Raw genomic sequence first — 17,831 nt, forward strand, 5'->3', positions numbered from 1 at the left:
GAACTTGCAAAAAAGACTGGGAGAATAATAGGAAACTCAAACCAGAAAGTCAGTAAAGACTGGATAATATTCCAAGAACATCTCAAAAAGTACTGCGATAATGCAAATCTCCTGACAGATTTAGACTGAACCTTGAATTACAAGGAAACTATAAAAGCAAAAATTTCTCTTGTAACGGAAAAAATAAGAAAGTGTGTACAGATTAATAAGGTGTAAAAAGTACAATGAGGTGAATCGGAAGCCAAAGTATGTGTAATGTTAGATGGTATGTGGTGAGTTAGTGTCTATGGTTTGTTTATGGTGTTTTCTGTTTTGTTTCTGTTTTGTAAATTGTTTTGCCATAAAGATCTTTTTAAACAACAACAACAAAAACTTGAAAGGATGGATATGCAAAGGCCTTTAAATTTCTCCCCCAATAACAGTGTTACGATCTTTAGCTTCTACCTGCTGGTCGATGCCAACTGCATCCAGTCCGTCATACATGATGTTCACCCAGCCGTCTTTGGAGGAGAGGACGAACAAGGACATTAGGGCCTGTGGAAGAAAGGGAGACAAACCCTCTGTTTATGTGGTGGTAGGCACCTATAGGCTAGTGCTAGTGACGTCCTCAATCACAGATCACCAGGGCAAGGATTTGTTTTTTTTAAAGAAGTGTCTGAATTTTTTTATTCTCTTCCCTGCCACCGTGGCATAGGACAGTGTATATGCATAGCAATGCATATAAGGCACTTTAAATATATACAGGTTGGGGACCTTGAAGCATAAGGAGAAAGAATAAGACTCTCCCTAGTGGTGCAGCAATAAAACTGCTAGCACATTTGCAAAGCTAAGCAGGGTCCGGTATGGTTTCAAATTGGATGGGGGACCACGTGTTGAGATTCCTGCATTGGTGTCCCTTCTAATTCTACATTTCTATGAGTATTGAGAGTCAACACTATGTTTGGCTAACAAGATGTGTACAGGCGGAAGGCAAAGCTCCTCTCTTCTTACCTGCCCCAAGTTGTCGAAGTTGTACTTCCGCCGGACCCACCTGTAGTGGGCGTTTCTGCAGTCGGCCTTGGTGGAGATGTTTCGGATGTCCAACCCCTCACAATGGTAGAATTTGCCTTTAAACAGCTGGGTTGGGGAGGACAAATACACACAAAAACCAGGGAGAGATAGAGAACATGAGTCTTGTTTTATATTTTTGTGAATGTGCAGATTATAAATTCATAAGTAAGAAAAATAAACCAGGGTCACAAAGTGGTGAGCAGTAGATTCGGTACAAAGAAAATCCTACACATAGGATCGAATTAATTTGGCTGAGTAAATGTACCTGTCCTCAAGCCTGCATATTTACCAAGAGCAATGAATCCTTGTGCCTGAGAGATCAGGACAAGGTAGAGCCCCAAGAACAAAGCGTTTCACAGTAGAAATAGAGGCTACAACTCCCAGTTTTGGTTTCTCTCCATTTCTCTCCCTTCCCCACCCCCATCTTAAGTTCAGGTTAGGGCAGGGGAGAGTTGACAGAGTTAACAGGGGCTGCAGAAATCAAGAGAAGTGTTGGTGGAATTCATGTTTCCCCCCACATTGCGATTTTTGCATAGCACTCATTCTCTCTCTCTCTCTCTCTCTCTCTCTCTCTCTCTCTCTCTCTCTCTCTCTCTCTCACACACACACACACACACACACACACACACACACACTTCAGGATATAGTGCCAGGTCAAAAATTATGAAACTGTTATGATATGGACTTCAAACCAGTTTTGGACAATATATCCAAAAGCCTTAGTTCAGGTATATACCAGATTTTTCGCTCTATAGGACGCACCCGATCATAGGACGCACCTTGTTTTAGAGGGGGGGAACAAGGGAAAAAAATTCTCCCTCTCTCTCCTCAGCGCCCCTTCAGCGAAGCGGCAGGAGAATTCCTCCCGCTTCGCTGAAGGGGCACTGCGCAGCTCTCCCTCTCTGCTGAAGCCAGGAGAGTCTTGCTCTCCTGGCTTCAGCGAAAGGAACCCGAAGCCTTCGGAGCGCAGTGCAAGTTCCTGCTGCGCTCCAAAGGCTTCAGGCGGCTATCCCTGAAGCCTGGAGAGCGAGAGGGGTCAGTGAACACCAACCCCTCTCACTCTCCAGGCTTCAGCGAAAGCAACGCGTAGCCTCCGGAGCGCGGAGGGAGTGCTGCCTCTGCGCTTTGGAGGCTTTGCGTTGCTATCGCTGAAGCCAAGGAGCCTGCATTTGCTCCATAGGACGCACACACATTTCCCCTTAATTTTTGGAGGGGAAAAAGTGCGTCCTATAGAGTGAAAAAATACGGTAAATATCTTAAAGAAAATTGTTTTAATTTCTCTCCATTTCTCATGTTTCCAGTCAAGTTCAGATCTCCACATTTTTTGTATTAGGTTTTCATTTTTCTTCTTTAACAAACACCCTCACAACCCCTGCCCCAATTTTAGTGCACATTTTTCTGAAAGTATACATTTTTTTTTGCATGCAATCTGCCTAATATAAACCTTTTTTATTATTTGCAAACATTTCCCCCTAACATCATGCTTTTTGGGATGCCATTTTCACCAGCACATGCATCTGCATGCAGATTTGCGCATGCTCTTGGGCTGAAGATCAGCGTTGCAAAATTCAGAGGAACACACGCTTCGAAGGACAGCCACACGTTGGTTCAACGGTTGTTTCAGGAAGTGAAAATGGATTACGTTTGCATTTCAATCTGAATTTCTCCCCTAGCTCTAAATGACTTAAGTTGCTGGGGCAAGCTGGCTGCTGGAGTGGAAGGGAGCTGGAAAGTCTTTGCTAGGGGTTTGCTGAGCCAACGAGAGAGGAAAACGATTACCTGCACGCCTAAGATGCCGAAGATGATGAAGAAGGCACAGCAGATCAGCACGATGTTGCCGATAGGCCTGAGAGAGGATATCAGTGTCTCCACGACAAGCTTCAGTCCCGGTGCCCTGCTGATGACTCTGGCAAGAAGATTACCAATGTTAGATTTAGACTATATAAAAAGGTAAAGGTACCCATGCCCATAGGGGCCAGTCGTGTCCGACTCTAGGGTTGTGCGCTCATCTCACTTAAGAGGCCGGGAGCCAGCGCTGTCCGGAGACACTTCCAGGTCATGTGGCCAGTGTGACATTGCTGCTCTGGCGAGCCAGCATCAGCGCAGCACACGGAAATGCCGTTTACCTTCCCGCTATAAAGCGGTACCTATTTATCTACTTGCACTTAAGGGTGCTTTCTAACTGCTAGGTGGGCAGGAGCTGGGACCGAAAGATGGGAGCTCACCCCGCCACGGGGATTCAAACCGCCGACCATACGATCGGCAAGTCCTAGGCACTGAGGTTTTACATAGTCTTAGACTATATATAGATATATATAGATGTTTGCTTTCGTAGATTTTCACGGGTACAGGAATGCAGGTTTTGGTGTCCTCGGGTGTCTTCCCGTGTAAAAGTTGGGGTGTCTAGGCGACGTTTCGACGAGGTCTCACTCGTCATCTTCAGGCTGGTGCTTTCGGCTTCTTGTTACTGGAACAGAGCAGGATCTCAGTGTTTGAGTTCCTATAAATACTGTTGAGGGGGTGTGGTGTATAGCCTCCAATGTTCTGGGCAGAGAGGAAGTTCCCAGGCTAGTGTGCCTTTTCTTCTTTTGTTCCTTAATTACTTGAGGGATATCTTGAGTGATTTCTTGAGTGATATCCTGAGTACCACTTAGGTGGGTCATTAGGTGTGGATTAGTTGCTAAAGTCTTTGTGTCTTGACCTCTTGAACTTTGTGAAGGGTTTTTCTGAGAAGATGGCTGTACTGCACTTAGTTGTGCTCTGGCTTGGCTTCGTGTATAGGGGCGAGCTGTGGTTTTGTGGCCTGTGTCAGCCAGATCTGTGTAGGGATTGCAGGGGGGTGCAGCATCCGGAGGTGCCACCATGGTTTGGCTACTGGATGGTGTCTGTAATTTATCTGTGGAGAGGGTCTGGGTTTGGGTCTGGTGTGGTTGATTGGTGATGGCGTTCTGTGTGCCTCTGGATCTGGTGTCAGTTTTTGTGGGGAGGGCTAATTTCCAGATGTCTGGCAAGCGGGATGTGTCGTCACGCTTGTTCATGTTGTGAGGGTGTTTCTCTATCTCGATGGCTTCCATGATTATTCTCTTGTGGTGATGTTCCATGTTAAAGAGCAATTTGGAATCTGCAAAATTAATTTCGTGTCCTGTTTCTTTCATGTGTTGGAAAAGAGAGGAAGTTTTTTCTTCTTTTTTGACGGCATTCTTGTGTTCTGCGATACGTGCAAGACACAAAGACTTTAGCAACTAATCCACACCTAATGACCCACCTAAGTGGTACTCAGGATATCACTCAAGTAATTAAGGAACAAAAGAAGAAAAGGCACACTAGCCTGGGAACTTCCTCTCTGCCCAGAACATTGGAGGCTATACACCACACCCCCTCAACAGTATTTATAGGAACTCAAACACTGAGATCCTGCTCTGTTCCAGTAACAAGAAGCCGAAAGCACCAGCCTGAAGATGACGAGTGAGACCTCGTCGAAACGTCGCCTAGACACCCCAACTTTTACACGGGAAGACACCCGAGGACACCAAAACCTGCATATATATAGATATAGATACATATACATATAGATATAAATATAAATATAGATATATAGTTTTTTAACATATCATTTGCAACATTCATATAACATAACTTCTTATCTTACACAATATTTTTGACTTCCGTCAACACCTCTGATCATTTTCCGTCTTTACCACTTATTCTGCATTTCTTAATTTCTCTATTACTCTTAATTATCATCAACTAATAACTCTCCCCATAGTCTTTCTTATAATATTTCAAATAGTGCTCCTTACAAAACTTCTTGCAGTCCTGCTAGCGTAATCTGTTCATTACTATTACTTTTCAAATAGTTCATATATTCACTCCAGTCTTCTAAGAATCTCTGGTCCCGCAGGTTTCGAATCCTTCCTGTTAATTTATCTAATTCTGCATAGTCCATCAATTTCATCCTCCATTCTTCTTTCGTCGGCAGTTCTTCTTGCTTCCATTTTTGTGCCAATAATATTCTTGCTGCCGTCATTGCATATAAAAACAACTTACAGTCTTGTCTATTCATATCATCTCCTACAATGCCACAAATTTAGACAAATTCATGGAGGTTAAAATATACTAATGACTACGGGACATGAAGGACATTTTCTTCCTCCACTGTCTGAGACATCCAGTGAAGCTGAATGTCAGGAAGGACAAAAGAAAGGACTTCTTCATTGCAGCATGCAGTTAGACTGTGGAACTCACTGCCACAAGAGGCGGGGCAGCCACCAACCTAGACAGCTTTAAAAGTGGGTTAGACAAATTAATGGGAGAATTAATGGCTACTAGTCATGATGGTTATGTTCAGGGGCATTGATGCTTCTGAAGACCAGTTGCTGAAAACTGCAGGAGGCGAGAATTGCTCTTGTGCTCGGATCCTGCTCACAAGTTTCCCTTTGGGGCATCTAGCTGGCCACTGTGAGAACAAGTTGCTGGACTAAATAGGCCGCTGGCCTCATCCAGTAGGTTTTTCAGACGCTCGTATTTTATTACTAGGGTCTGCTGCTCCTTGTTTGCGTTGCTTGCCAGCCCTGTCTATGTCCCTCCACCCATGCTTTATTCAAACCTCTGCTGTTGTTCAAAACCAGGCACCCCCTCAAACTCGGCCCTCCAGATGTTTTGGGACTACAGTTCCCATCATCCCTGAACACCGGTCCTGTTAGCTAGGGATGATGGGAGTTGTAGTCCCAAAACATCTGGAGGGCCAAGTTTGGGGGTGCCTGTTCAGAACCACCATTTGAAAACCTGCCTTCTCTTTTGCTTCCTTCCCCTGTTGTGACTTCATGGAAATCCAGGATTGTGATGAGGCACTACAAATCTTCTAAGGGGAGCTGCGTGACGACAACCTTACATTTTATGTATATAGGAAGAAAAACTATTTTATGATTTGTAGCATTTGGTGTTTTTTGTTTGTTTGTTGGGTTCTCCCTGCCCCTCTTTTACTTAAATACTATGGTTCAGTTTCCTGAGAAGAATTCAGATTGATGTCACCCAGCCGAACCCAAGACAGACAGATGCCAATCTCACCACCTGACTATCTTTTTCCCCTGCTGTTGCAAAGTTTGGCTTGGCTAGCCTTTTTGAATCTGATCTTTTGGAATATGAAAAAGGTTCCTTCTCTCCCCAAACATGCACCACCTGAAATTAAGACCTTTATGCCTTCCCTCAATAAACCAGGGGAATTGAAGGCAATTTTCCATTCCTTTTCAAAGACACGACCTTCACCTTAAATCTGCATTTAAAGCACTACAATACCACTTAAAACAGTCATGGCTTCTCCCAAAATATCATGGAAGCATAGTTTTCTTAAAGGTGCTGGGAGCTGTTAGGAGATGCCAGTATCCTGCTCCCTGAGCTACAATTCCCAGAGTGCTTTAGCAACCAATCCTTTTCCCCAGGTAACTGTAATTCTGTAAGGGGGAGGGGGGTCCAGGATTCAGGACCGCAATACCTCAAGGACCGCCTCTTTCTATATGAACCTACCCAGACCCTGAGATCATCTTCTGGGCCCTCCTTTGTGTGCCTCCTCCTCGAGAGGTCCAGAGGGTGGCAACACAAGAATGGGGCCTTCTCTGCAGTGGCTCCCCATTTGTGGAATGCTCTCCCCAAGGAAGTTTGCCTGGCGCCTTCATTATACACCTTTAGGCACCAGGCAAAAACCTTCTTTTTAAACCAGGCCTTTGGTTCATCTGTTTGGCATCCTATACCAGGCTTCCTCAACCTCTGCCCTCCAGATGCTTTGAGACTACAATTCCCATCATCCCTGACCACTGGTCCTGCTAGCTAGGGATCATGGGAGTTGTAGGCCAAAAACATCTGGAGGGCTGAAGCTGAGGAAGCCTGTCCTATACCCATTTAAAATGTGGCTCTTGCCTTGGCAGGGGTGGGGTGTTGTTACTGGATTATTGCTTTTATTTTGATTTTATACACTGTGATCTTTTTTGTGAACCGCCCTGAGTCCTTCTGGTATAGGGCAGTATATAAATTCAGTAAATGAAACGATTCTTTAGCAGAAGCCATAACCATAGCATGGCACTGCTTTAAAAGTACAGTGTCACCAGGATAAGGAAAAGAACAGTCCTGTCTTGATGTGTTGGTGCTGACCTTTAAACCCTAAGCAGCCTCAGTCCAGTAGACCTGAAGGAGTGTCTCCACCCACATGGTTCAGCCCGGATACTGAGGTCCTTCTGGCGGTTCCCTCACTGTGAGAAGCTAAGTTACAGGGAACCAGGCAGAGGGCCTGCTCAGTAGTGGCCCCTGCCCTGTGGAACGCCCTCCCACCAGATGTCAAAGAGAAAAACAACTATCAGACTTTTAGAAGACATCTGAAGTCAGCCCTGTTTAGCGAAGCTTTTAATGTTTAATACGTTATTGTATTTTAATATTCAGCTGAAGCCGCCCAGAGTGGCTGGGGAAACCCAGCCAGATGGGTGGGGTATAAATAAATTATTATTATTATTATTATTATTATTATTATTATTATTATTATTATCCCAGTAGTGATGTATGGAAGTGAGGGGCTGGACCATAAAGAAGGCTGATCGCCGAACAACTGATGCTTTTGAATTATGGTGTTGGAGGAGACTCTTGAGAGTCCCATGGACTGTAAGAAGATCAAACCTATCCATTCTGAAGGAAATCAGCCCTGAGTGCTCACTGGAAGGACAGATCCTGAAGCTGAGGCTCCAAGACGTTGGCCACCTCATGAGAAGAGAAGACCCTGGGAAAAGACCCTGATGTTGGGAAAGATGGAGGGCACAAGGAGAAGGGGATGACAGAGGACGAGATAGTTGGACAGTGTTCTCGAAGCTACCAGCATGAGTTTGACCAAACTGCGGGAGGCAGTGGAAGACAGGAGTGCCTGGCGTGCTCTGGTCCAGGGGGTCACGAAGAGTCGGACACGACTAAATGACTCAACAACAACAACATTATTATTATTGATGTGGAACTACAGACCCAAGCAGAGAGCCGACAAGATTTCCCCAAGCGAGTGATCTTCCTCCGTCCCCAGGCTTATGGCTCAATAGTTAACCGAAACACACATTTCCTTTTGCTCCACTTCAGACACTGGAAGTGTCATCTGAGTGCAGTTCTTGCCAAGATGCGAAATTGCTGCTCAGTGGGATCGAGCGGGAAGCGTCAGCTCAGAGTTCCCGAAGCGTTCCCCGCTGTGGTTCAAATGCAAATCCTGCTCAGAGCCAATGTGACTCCTCACCTGTTACCTCCGTCCCCCCCCCCCTTCGCCCCCACTGCTGCATGGCTGACACGCCACCTGCTGGGGTCATGTCCGCCCCTCCCGGAACAACTGTGAGGTTCTGCAATTTGACATGTCATTTAGATGACGGGGCCGCCGGCCCGATATGCGCGTCTCTGAGAAAAACGCAAGCAAGGAGAAGGCGTTTATCATCTGAGGCTGATATTGCTCAGTGCTCCAAACATGTCCAACCTTTCTGCTTGCACGGGAAGGTTAATTGTACGGGTAGTGGTGGTGTGCAACCCGATTCTGGTTTCTCTGCAGGAACATGCATGCATCGAGCCGCAAAGAAGAGCATTTGCTCAGGTCTCTGGGGTGGGCAGGATTGCATTTGCACGGTTAAATCTAGCGTGCTGGCTGCGCTCCTTCCTTGAGAATCTAACCTCAAGGTTAGATTACTGCAATGGGTTATATGTAGGGCTGCCTGTGAAGATGGTTCAGAAACTTCAGCGGGTGTAGAATTCAGCGGCCAGGTTGCTCACCGAAGCAAGACAGTTTGAGAATTTTACATCGATCCTGGTCCGACTGCACTGGCTACCGATTAGTTTCCGGACCCAATTCAAAGTGTTGTTTTTGACCTATAAAGCCTTAAATGGCTCAGGACTGCAATACCTCAGGACTGCCAAGAAGAAGAAGAAGAAGAAGAAGAAGAAGAAGAAGAAGAAGAAGAAGAAGAAGAAGAAGAAGAGAAGACTCCCTGGAAAAGACCCTGATGTTGGGAAAGATGGAGGGCGCAAGGAGAAGGAGACAATAGAGGATGAGATGGTTGGACAGTGTTCTCGAAGCCACCAACATGAGTTTGACCAAACTGCGGGAGGCAGTGGAAGACAAGAGTGCCTGGCGTGCTCTGGTCCATGGGGTCACAAAGAGTAGGACACGACTAACCAACTAAACAACAACATCCACTTTCTCTATGCCATCCATAAATTGATAAATTTCTACCTCGACTCGCTTTTTCTCTAAGCTAGAAAGTCCCAAACGCTGCAGTTTTTACTAACAGGGGAGTTTCTATATTCCCTCAATCGCGGTGGTTGCCCTTTGGAGAACCTTTTCTGCTTTAGAAGATAAACAAGGAAGCAAGCAAGCTTCTTCTTCACAAAAGGAGCTCCAGAGCTGAGGCCAGCCTGGCTGCTCTTTCCTCCCCAAAAGCACAGAGGAAAGCTGCCAGTTGAACCCTAAGCATAAATCAACCTGCGTGACGAGCCTAGTGAAATAAACGGTGCTTTTCCTGGACAGCTGTGCAGATGCTCTGCTCAAGACAGTTTGGAAATGATGGATGGCCCAGAATGTGCCAACCTGGCTTTTGGGAACGTTCCTTTTACTGAGCTGGTATTGTCTACACTGACTGGCAGCAGCTGTCCAGGGTTTCAGGCAGAGGGCAATCCCCTGCCCTACCAGGAGTCTGGGATGGAGCCCAGGACTGAGAAAGCAGATCTTACACACCGTGGAGCTACTGCTCTTCCTCAAAGATGCAGGAAGATGCCTTAAAGGAAGTCAGACATTGGGGTCCACTGAGTCCGGTTTGTCTGCTCCCCAGAGTTTCAGGCAGGGCAGATGCCCAGCCCGAACCTAGAGATGCTGAACCTGGGACCACCTGGATGGAAAGCGGATGCTCTGACCATCAGGTCTGGACCCAAACAATGGCTTGATGGGCTTCTGGTTGTCCAAAAGAGGAGTAGCCTATCTGGTGCTGTTGGACACAAACTCCCATCGTCCCTGACCTCTGGCCATGCTGGCAAGCCCGGCCTGGAGCCACAGTCTAAGACAGGGGTCAGCAAGTCTTATTGGCCATGGGCCAGATCACTCCTGCAGAGATCGTCCATGGGCTGGACCAGCGCAGCATGACGCTGGAAATTGTGTCTGCGCATGTCCGTGGCACCGGAAATCGGTTCTGCACATGCCCAGACGCTGAAAATTGCACCTGCGCAGAAGCGATTTTCAGTATCTGCAGGTGTACAGATGCGATTTCCAGCACCGCTCGGTGAGTCCCTGTGCCGCGCCGGTTTAGTGCAGCGCAAGGGGGACTCGTCAAGCAGGTGGCTCAGTTTGGGGATGGCTCGTGGGACGCTAAAACGGTCTTTGTGGGCTGGATCCGGCCCATGGGCTGTATGTTGCTGACCCCTGGTCTAAGAGCGCCATGTTGGCTCCCCTTGTGGCTAAAGATTGGAAACACACACACACACACACACACACGTATATATTACCGTGAAAACTTTAAAACTTTTTTGAGTTTCTGCCCTGTTTTTTTGACTTTGTTTGAAACTTTAAAACCACAATTTCTTATCACTACTGCTGGATTCTCTTAAATAGGGCTATGTTTAAAACTTGTCATTGAGGTTTTCATACCTTTTTTGCAAACCCGAGGAAGCATTTTCAGCCCTGCTCTTGAACTTGTGTGATATCACTTAAAATCTTATAATTTCTTTATTTCCTTCTGAGGAAACTGATTAGTTCAGTGAAACGGGTTTCGTAGCCGGCATCTCGTAAAGTCTTTGTTTAATTCTAGTTTATTTTTTGATTAGATTATTGTTATTCTATAGACGATTACTTCTCGTTTCAGGGATTTTCATGGTAATTTTTGTTTGTGTGTGTGTGTAATTTCTTGGTTCTGTGACTGTCTTTTTTTCAAAGATTGGAAACATGGCTTAGAAACCCCCCCCCCAAACCACACTAGGTGTAATGTACATGTCCCAAGATTGGTCTCCCCATTTTCTTCTTATTGAAAGGCACTCTTTGCACACTCCATCCTCAAGCCTCCATGTTCAGAGGCAGTCTACCACACACACAAAAAGTTGCTAGACATCATGTCTCGAGAGCAGGCTTCCTGGATGTTCATTTAGATGGGCTTCTGGACCATCCAGGACAACTCTTCTCATTTTCTTAAATTTGCTCGCGTTGTTGGGAGTGAAAGTGTCTAATCTTTTATCCCTGGGAGATCGAAATGGTCCCTTTGGCACACTGATTTCCCCCTTCTCCCAATCATGAGTGGGAAATCAGGTAGCCCTAACAGGTGCTTCTGCAGAGGGGAAAGGAAAATACCGTAAAGGTCTTAAGGTACGCAGCAGCCGAAGTACGCGAAGGACCCCCAATATCTTCGCCCCGCCTGCCGACGCCATGGAAACGATGATGTCGATGATAGACACGAAGACGAGGATTCCGTCCAGGACGTTCCAGCTGCTCTGGAGATAGGTGTTTTCCCCGGAGAAAAAGCCAAGGGCCACGACCTGAAGGCAGACAGGATGGTGAGGCTTAAGAAGCCGAAACAATAGCTTGGCTGATTCTCCCATCGTACAGAATCTTGGTACGTCAGAAGCTTTCTGATACCGACTCCTTTCGGGCAAATGGGGCACTGCCCTAACATCCACAGTCTAACTTCAACCAGACCTTGCATGCCTACCTTCTTCCTCGCAACCCATCCAGGTGACAGGAGCAGGCCGGTAGTAAATCACACTGTGCACGTTGGAGAAAGCTCTTCATTAGCAAGAACAGGCTCTGCACAGACCTGGAGGGGTGTCAGGTCTAATGAGCAGAGCAGCTCATCCCTGGTAGGTCTTGACCCATGGATCTGTTGCTGAGATTGAAAGTCCCTGCCTCCCCACCACCATCTAAGTTCCTTCGTCTCCAGGGTTTCCCCCCAAGCAATCAGAGACTGCGCCTGTGTGAAGCTAACCCTCACCTCTGCCCTTTTCATGCCTCTTCTGGTTCTGCGAGACAAGCGGGGAGGGGAGATTGTTGCAGCAGGAGGGGGAGCTCTTCGCCAGTCACACTCATCTCTTGGCCTCCCTCCTCTCCTACTTCTGCCTCTGATTCTGGACTTCTCTCTGCCACAGATTCCCCCCGCTCACTGAGTGCTGTGACCTTCCAACATCTCCTCTTCGCAGTCTTCTCCCTCTCTGACCACTCATTGTCTTCCCACCACCAATCCCCAGTGGTAAACTAAGATGTTAGATTCCTTCCTTAAGAACTGATAACACTTTACAGAGGAAAACTGAACGAAACAGCATATAATTGGAGGAGGAAGGGATGGAGAGGGTTTTCTTTCTTTCTTAGCTTCAGCCTTGTACAGGGCAGGAAGACATTCAGCTCAATATACACAGGGGAAACTCCCTCAGGTCCACATAGCCAATCGGACCATGTGCTACCTCAGCAAAGATCATGTCATTATGTTTGGTTGCTAAGCAACCTCTTTTTTAAAAATTGCAACATAATGACCATTACTAACAAAGGTAATAGATTTCAGGACTATGCCACTTCAGAATGTAGTGGGCTCATATTTTTGAATTCCCCCCTCATGCATCAGCATCACTCTCACATGACTGGAATAGCTCAGTTGGTAGAGCATGAGACTCTTAATTTCCGTGTTGTGAGTTCGAGTCCCATGTTGGGCAAAAGATTCCTCCATTGCAAGGGGTTGGACTAGATGACCATTGTGGTCCCTCACAGCTCTACAATTCTATGATCCTTTGTGCTGGGTTATGCCCTGCAGGGAGGGATATTTACCTCTTTGCCACAAGGCGGCATATTTACCAGAAATATGAAATCTCTCTTCATAAGCTAAAGTGGTGCGCACTGCAATTCTACCACCTCAAGTCAACCATCCCATTCTGCGTAATGGGTAGATTGCCTTTCACTGTACATGCATATAGTGGAAATAAGACCAGGACCAAGCTCTGAAGGTTTCTTTTCTGCATGCCTCCTGGTTCAGCTTTACCTTGACCATCATCTCGGCAACAAAGATGGCAGTGAAAATGTAGTTGGAGACGCTCAAGAATATCCGCTCCTGTAAAAAAATAATAATAATGGAGGTAGGGAGAAAAGGTATGAGCGAGTGGGCAGACTGCTCAATCCACAATGCCATGTGGTTACACTCGGGGCAGATATATATACAGTGGTACCTCGGTTCTCGAACATAATCTGTTCCAGAAGACCGTTCGACTTCCAAAACGTTCAAAAACCAAGGAGCAAAGAGCTGGCTGCAAGTTCAATGGAGAAAATAGAAAAACACGCAGCGGAAGCCATTCGACTTCTGAAGCGCATTTGAAAATGGAAACATTTACTTCCGGGTTTTTGGCATTTGGGTCCCAAAATGTTCAGCTTCCGAGATGCTCGAAAACTGAGGTGCTAGGTTGGCAGGAGCAGGGACTGAGCAGCGGGAGCTCACCTCGTCGCGGGTATTCGAACTGCCGACCTTCTGATCGGCAAGCCCTAGGCTCTGTGGTTTAACCCACAGAGCCACCCGCGTCCTTTCCACTTTTCCTTAGGATGCCCCTATTTTCATTGGAGAAATGTTGGAGGGTATGGAGTTATCTGACTCCAGAGCTGTCTGAAAGCAATCTTGTATAGGGAAGTTGTTGTTGTTTTAATTTAAAAAATAATGTTTTATTATGTTTTTCTATATGTTGGAAGCTGCCCAGAGTGGCTGAGGCAACCCAGTAAGATGCGTGGGGTATAAATAGTAAAATGATCATTATGGAATGGGACGTTCCTATTTTCATTGGATAAATGTCAGAGGGTATGCAGGAATGGGCAGGGATCATGGTGCTCATATGTTGTTAGGCTCCAACTCCCATCGTTCCCAGCCAGCAAGACCCAATGGTCAGGGATGATGGGACTTGTAGTCTTGGACAACCACATGACCCTTCTCCCTTCTCCCTCCTTCCGCTTAAAGTTTGCAGGCTGCAAAGTAAGTGGTTCTTAGCATCCAATCTCCCAGCGATTGGGGCACTTTCTGGTGCTCACCGTGCTGTTGGGGTCGATATCCGGCCTCTCCAACGCGATGGTGATGCAGTTGAGGAAGATGAAGACGAGAACGATGTGGTCAAACATCTTGTGCGCGATGACCTTCTGGCAGTTGGCCCGAAGCCTTGAAGACGAGAGCACAACTGCTTACCACTCTTGTTGTTTCTGAGCACAATTCAAAGTGTTGGTGCTGACCTTTAAAGCCCTAAACGGCCTCGGTCCAGTATACCTGAAGGAGCATCTCCACCCCCATCGTTCTACCCGGACACTGAGGTCCAGCACTGAGGGCTTTATGGCAGTTCCCTCACTGCAAGAAGTGAGGTTACAGGGAACCAGACAGAGGGCCTTCTCGGTAGTGGCACCCGCCCTGTGGAACACTCTCCCACCAGATGTCAAAGAGAACAACAACTACCAGACTTTTAGAAGACATTTGCCTTTTAATGAACTGATGTAGTTTCATATTATGTACCTTTTATATGGGTTAGCCATTGGTAGTTAGAGCAGGCTCAATGAAATTAATGAAGATGACTAACTTAGGTCCGCCAATTTCAATGAACTTAATGGGGATAGTGTCAGATTATGGTCGGTGGACTGTAAATAAGTTATATCTGGATTTGTAGCAGGGGGAGGCGAAGGAGATTTTCCCATCCCTGCTGAGGCGCTCTTACCGATTCTGAGGTGAGAACAAATAGAGTGACCAGTCCTCATGAGTCTTGCACCACTCTGGCTTGTAGGGCTCCAGGGCCTTACGAATCCTATAGCAGTAACTCTGGATGGAAAACAAGACTTTTATTATATCATTCCTTTAAGCAGCCTGGAGCTCTTTGGAGGAAAGGCAGAATATAAATGAAATGAGAAAATAAGGCATTTCCCAATCTTTCACATTTAACGCCCACTTTCTTGAGTGAAGGGCGCCAGCTGTCAGCTGAGCTGGGCATTGGCTGAAGGCCCCAAGGCCTCAAAAGGACCCCATCATTGATCTGATCCAGTCGAATGGCCCATCTCCATCCCTCCTGCCTGGACCCTACATGGCTGTTTTGGTGTGGGTCCTGAATCTATGCAGACCAGGCTGTGGATCAATGAAGTCTATCGATCTACTGTATAAAGAATATATCAGGGTGGTCCAACTCTTCATACCAAGTGGGCTGTGACAGTACTTCATGGAGGTAAAGGTAAAGGATCCCTGGACAATTAGGTCCAGTTAAAGGTGACTATGGGGTTGCGGTTCTCATCTTGCTTTCAGGCTGAGGGAGCCAGTGTTTGTCCACAGACAACTTTCTGGGTCATGTGGCCAGCATGAATAAACTGCTTCTGGTGCAACGGGACACCATGACGAGAGCCAGAGCACACAGAAATGTCATTTACCTTCCCGCTGCAATGGTACCCATTTATCTACTCACACTGGTGTGCTTTCGAACTGCTAGGTTGACAGAAGCTGGGGCAGAGCAACAGGAAATCACCCCATCGCAGAGATTCGAACCGCCGACCTTCTGATCGGCAAGCCCAAGAGGCTCAGTGGTTTAGACATGGAGTGGAGTTGGCAAGGCCAGATCCTGATTAGCCTTGCAAATGTGGTAGCAGTTTTATTTCCGCACCACTGGGGTATGAATGAAATAAACCAGCCATTCTCAACCTGGGGTCCCCAGATGTTGTTGGACTACAACTCCCATCATCTCTCGCTGGCAGGACCAGTGGTCAAGGATGGTAGGATCTGTAGTCCAACAACCTTTGGGGACCCCAGGTTGTAAGTAAATAATAAAATAGACCCTCCCCCGTGTACATTAAGGGCGACTGGCAAGGAAGGAGGTCCCGCCTTCCGTTCGCCGGTTCTGACTTACGTCCTCCATGTCGTCATCGTAGTCGAGCGTGTCGTCCTTGTGCCCATCTACGTGCAGGTAGAACTCGCTGGGCACATGGAGCATCTTGCCATTGCAGTCTTGGTACTCGGCGGGCAGCATCGCCACAGGGCTGATGTTCAAGGGGTGGTGGCGCACCCCGGGGACATGGAGGAGTTCGGGCATCTCCAGGGCACCTCTGCAGTCCAGAGACTCCGCCCGGCGGTGCAAGGGGGGCCGGCTGACGGCGCTGAGCTTGGCATCCTCTGCCTCATCGTCGGTGCTGCCTTTTCCTTCTCCCGAGAGCAGGGACTCGCGCTCCCCGCACTGACTCTTCTTCTTCAGGCTGGGAGCCCGCCCGAGGCTGTTCCAGCTGGACCGGCGGCTGCCCCAGTTGCTGCTGGTGCCCCAGTTGGCGCAGGGCGAGCTGCGGAGGCTGGACTGAGAGAGGGCGGGGAGCAGGTCAGAGCTGCCAGGAGAAAGGGCCGGGGAGCCTGGCATCCTCCAGGTGGACTCCAGCACCCATCAGCCCCTAGTAGCATGTACAGGGATTACCGTATTTTTCACTTTATAAGATGCACTCTTTCCCTCCTAAAAAGTAAGGGGAAATGTGTGTGCGTCTTATGGAGCGAAGGCAGGCTGTGCAGCTATCCCAGAAGCCAGAACAGTGAGAGGGATGGCTGAGCAGCACTCCCTATTGCTGCTCTAGCTTCTGGCTTTTTGCGGGAGGTGGGGGAAGGGACAGAGGGCAGCCCCTCAGTCCCTTCCCCCACCTCCCAGAAAAGCCCCCAAGAGCCGCACTCTCTTTAAAGAACCTCGCAGAGCGTGTGTGCGGCTCTTGGGGGCTTCTCCCTCCTTGAGGAAAAGCCTGCAAGCGCCGCACACATGCTCCTCGCGGCTCATGAAAGGGAGCGCTGAGCAGAGCCTGGGATGCATTTAATGATGTGGTGATGCATTTTTTCTGCTTTTCCATCCCCCCTCCCAACTTCCCTATTCACAACCTCCCCACCTGCTGAGTTCTACAAGGGCAAGAGCATATCGCACCGATCCTGATCCTACCGCACTGGCTGCCAATTAGCTTCTGGGCCCAATTCAAAGTGCTGGTTTTGACCTACAAAGCCTTAAATGGCTCGGGACCGACCACAATACTTCAAGGACCGCCTTTCCCCATATGAACCGACAGACCCTGCAACCGTCCTCTGATGCCCTCCTTCGTGTGCCTCCTCCATGTGAGGTCCAGAGGATGGCAACGCAAGAACGGGCCTTCTCTGTGGTGGCTCCCTGTAGTGGAATGCTTTCCCCAGGAAGTCTCACCTGGCGCCTTTACGATACATCTTTAGGCACCAGGAGAAAACGTGCCTCTTCAACCAGGTCTTTGGCTGACTGATATCCTATAGCCTTTTAAACATGTCTTTGGGAAGGGGAATGTATTGTTTTGCTGTTTTGTTTTTAATTATCTCCTTGTGTTTTTATCTTATGATGAAGGGGTGGTGGTCTATAAATCTAATAGGTAACGGTAAAGGGACCCCTGACCATTAGGTCCAGTCGTGGCCAACTCTGGGGTTGCGGCGTTCATTTCACTTTATTGGCCGAGGGAGCCGGTGTACAGCTTCTGGGTCATGTGGCCAGCATGACTAAGCCGCTTCTGGCGAACCAAAGCAGCGCACAGAAACGCCGTTTACCTTCCCACCGGAGCGGTACCTATTTATCTACCTGCACTTTGACATGCTTTCGAACTGCTAGGTTGGCAGGAGCAGGGACCGAGCAACGGGAGCTCACCCCGTCGCGGGGATTCAAACCGCCGACCTTCTGATCGGCAAGTCCTAGGCTCTGCGGTTTAACCCACAGCACCAGCCGCGTCCCTATAAATCTAATAAAAATAGCTAAATAAAATTCTGACACTGAGGAGGAGG

General features: G+C 47.7%; 1 protein-coding gene across 3 annotated transcripts in view; it reads right to left on the reverse strand.

Moving 5' to 3' along the window:
* CACNA1H (calcium voltage-gated channel subunit alpha1 H) overlaps positions 1 to 17,831 on the reverse strand; it is a 389,727-nt gene that overhangs the window by 46,430 nt on the left and 325,466 nt on the right. For all 3 annotated transcript variants that reach the window (XM_081889028.1, XM_081889027.1, XM_081889026.1), the window contains exons 17-24: positions 15,922 to 16,359; positions 14,752 to 14,852; positions 14,084 to 14,207; positions 13,056 to 13,124; positions 11,384 to 11,568; positions 2,830 to 2,956; positions 991 to 1,116; positions 445 to 534 (exon numbers count right to left, since the gene is read on the reverse strand). In XM_081889028.1, coding sequence (XP_081745154.1) covers positions 445 to 534; positions 991 to 1,116; positions 2,830 to 2,956; positions 11,384 to 11,568; positions 13,056 to 13,124; positions 14,084 to 14,207; positions 14,752 to 14,852; positions 15,922 to 16,359 — 1,260 coding nt within the window. The remainder of the gene's footprint in view (positions 1 to 444; positions 535 to 990; positions 1,117 to 2,829; positions 2,957 to 11,383; positions 11,569 to 13,055; positions 13,125 to 14,083; positions 14,208 to 14,751; positions 14,853 to 15,921; positions 16,360 to 17,831) is intronic.

The sequence above is a fragment of the Podarcis melisellensis genome (assembly GCF_964234715.1).
Source record: "Podarcis melisellensis genome assembly, chromosome: 14".
NCBI lineage: Eukaryota > Metazoa > Chordata > Lepidosauria > Squamata > Lacertidae > Podarcis > Podarcis melisellensis.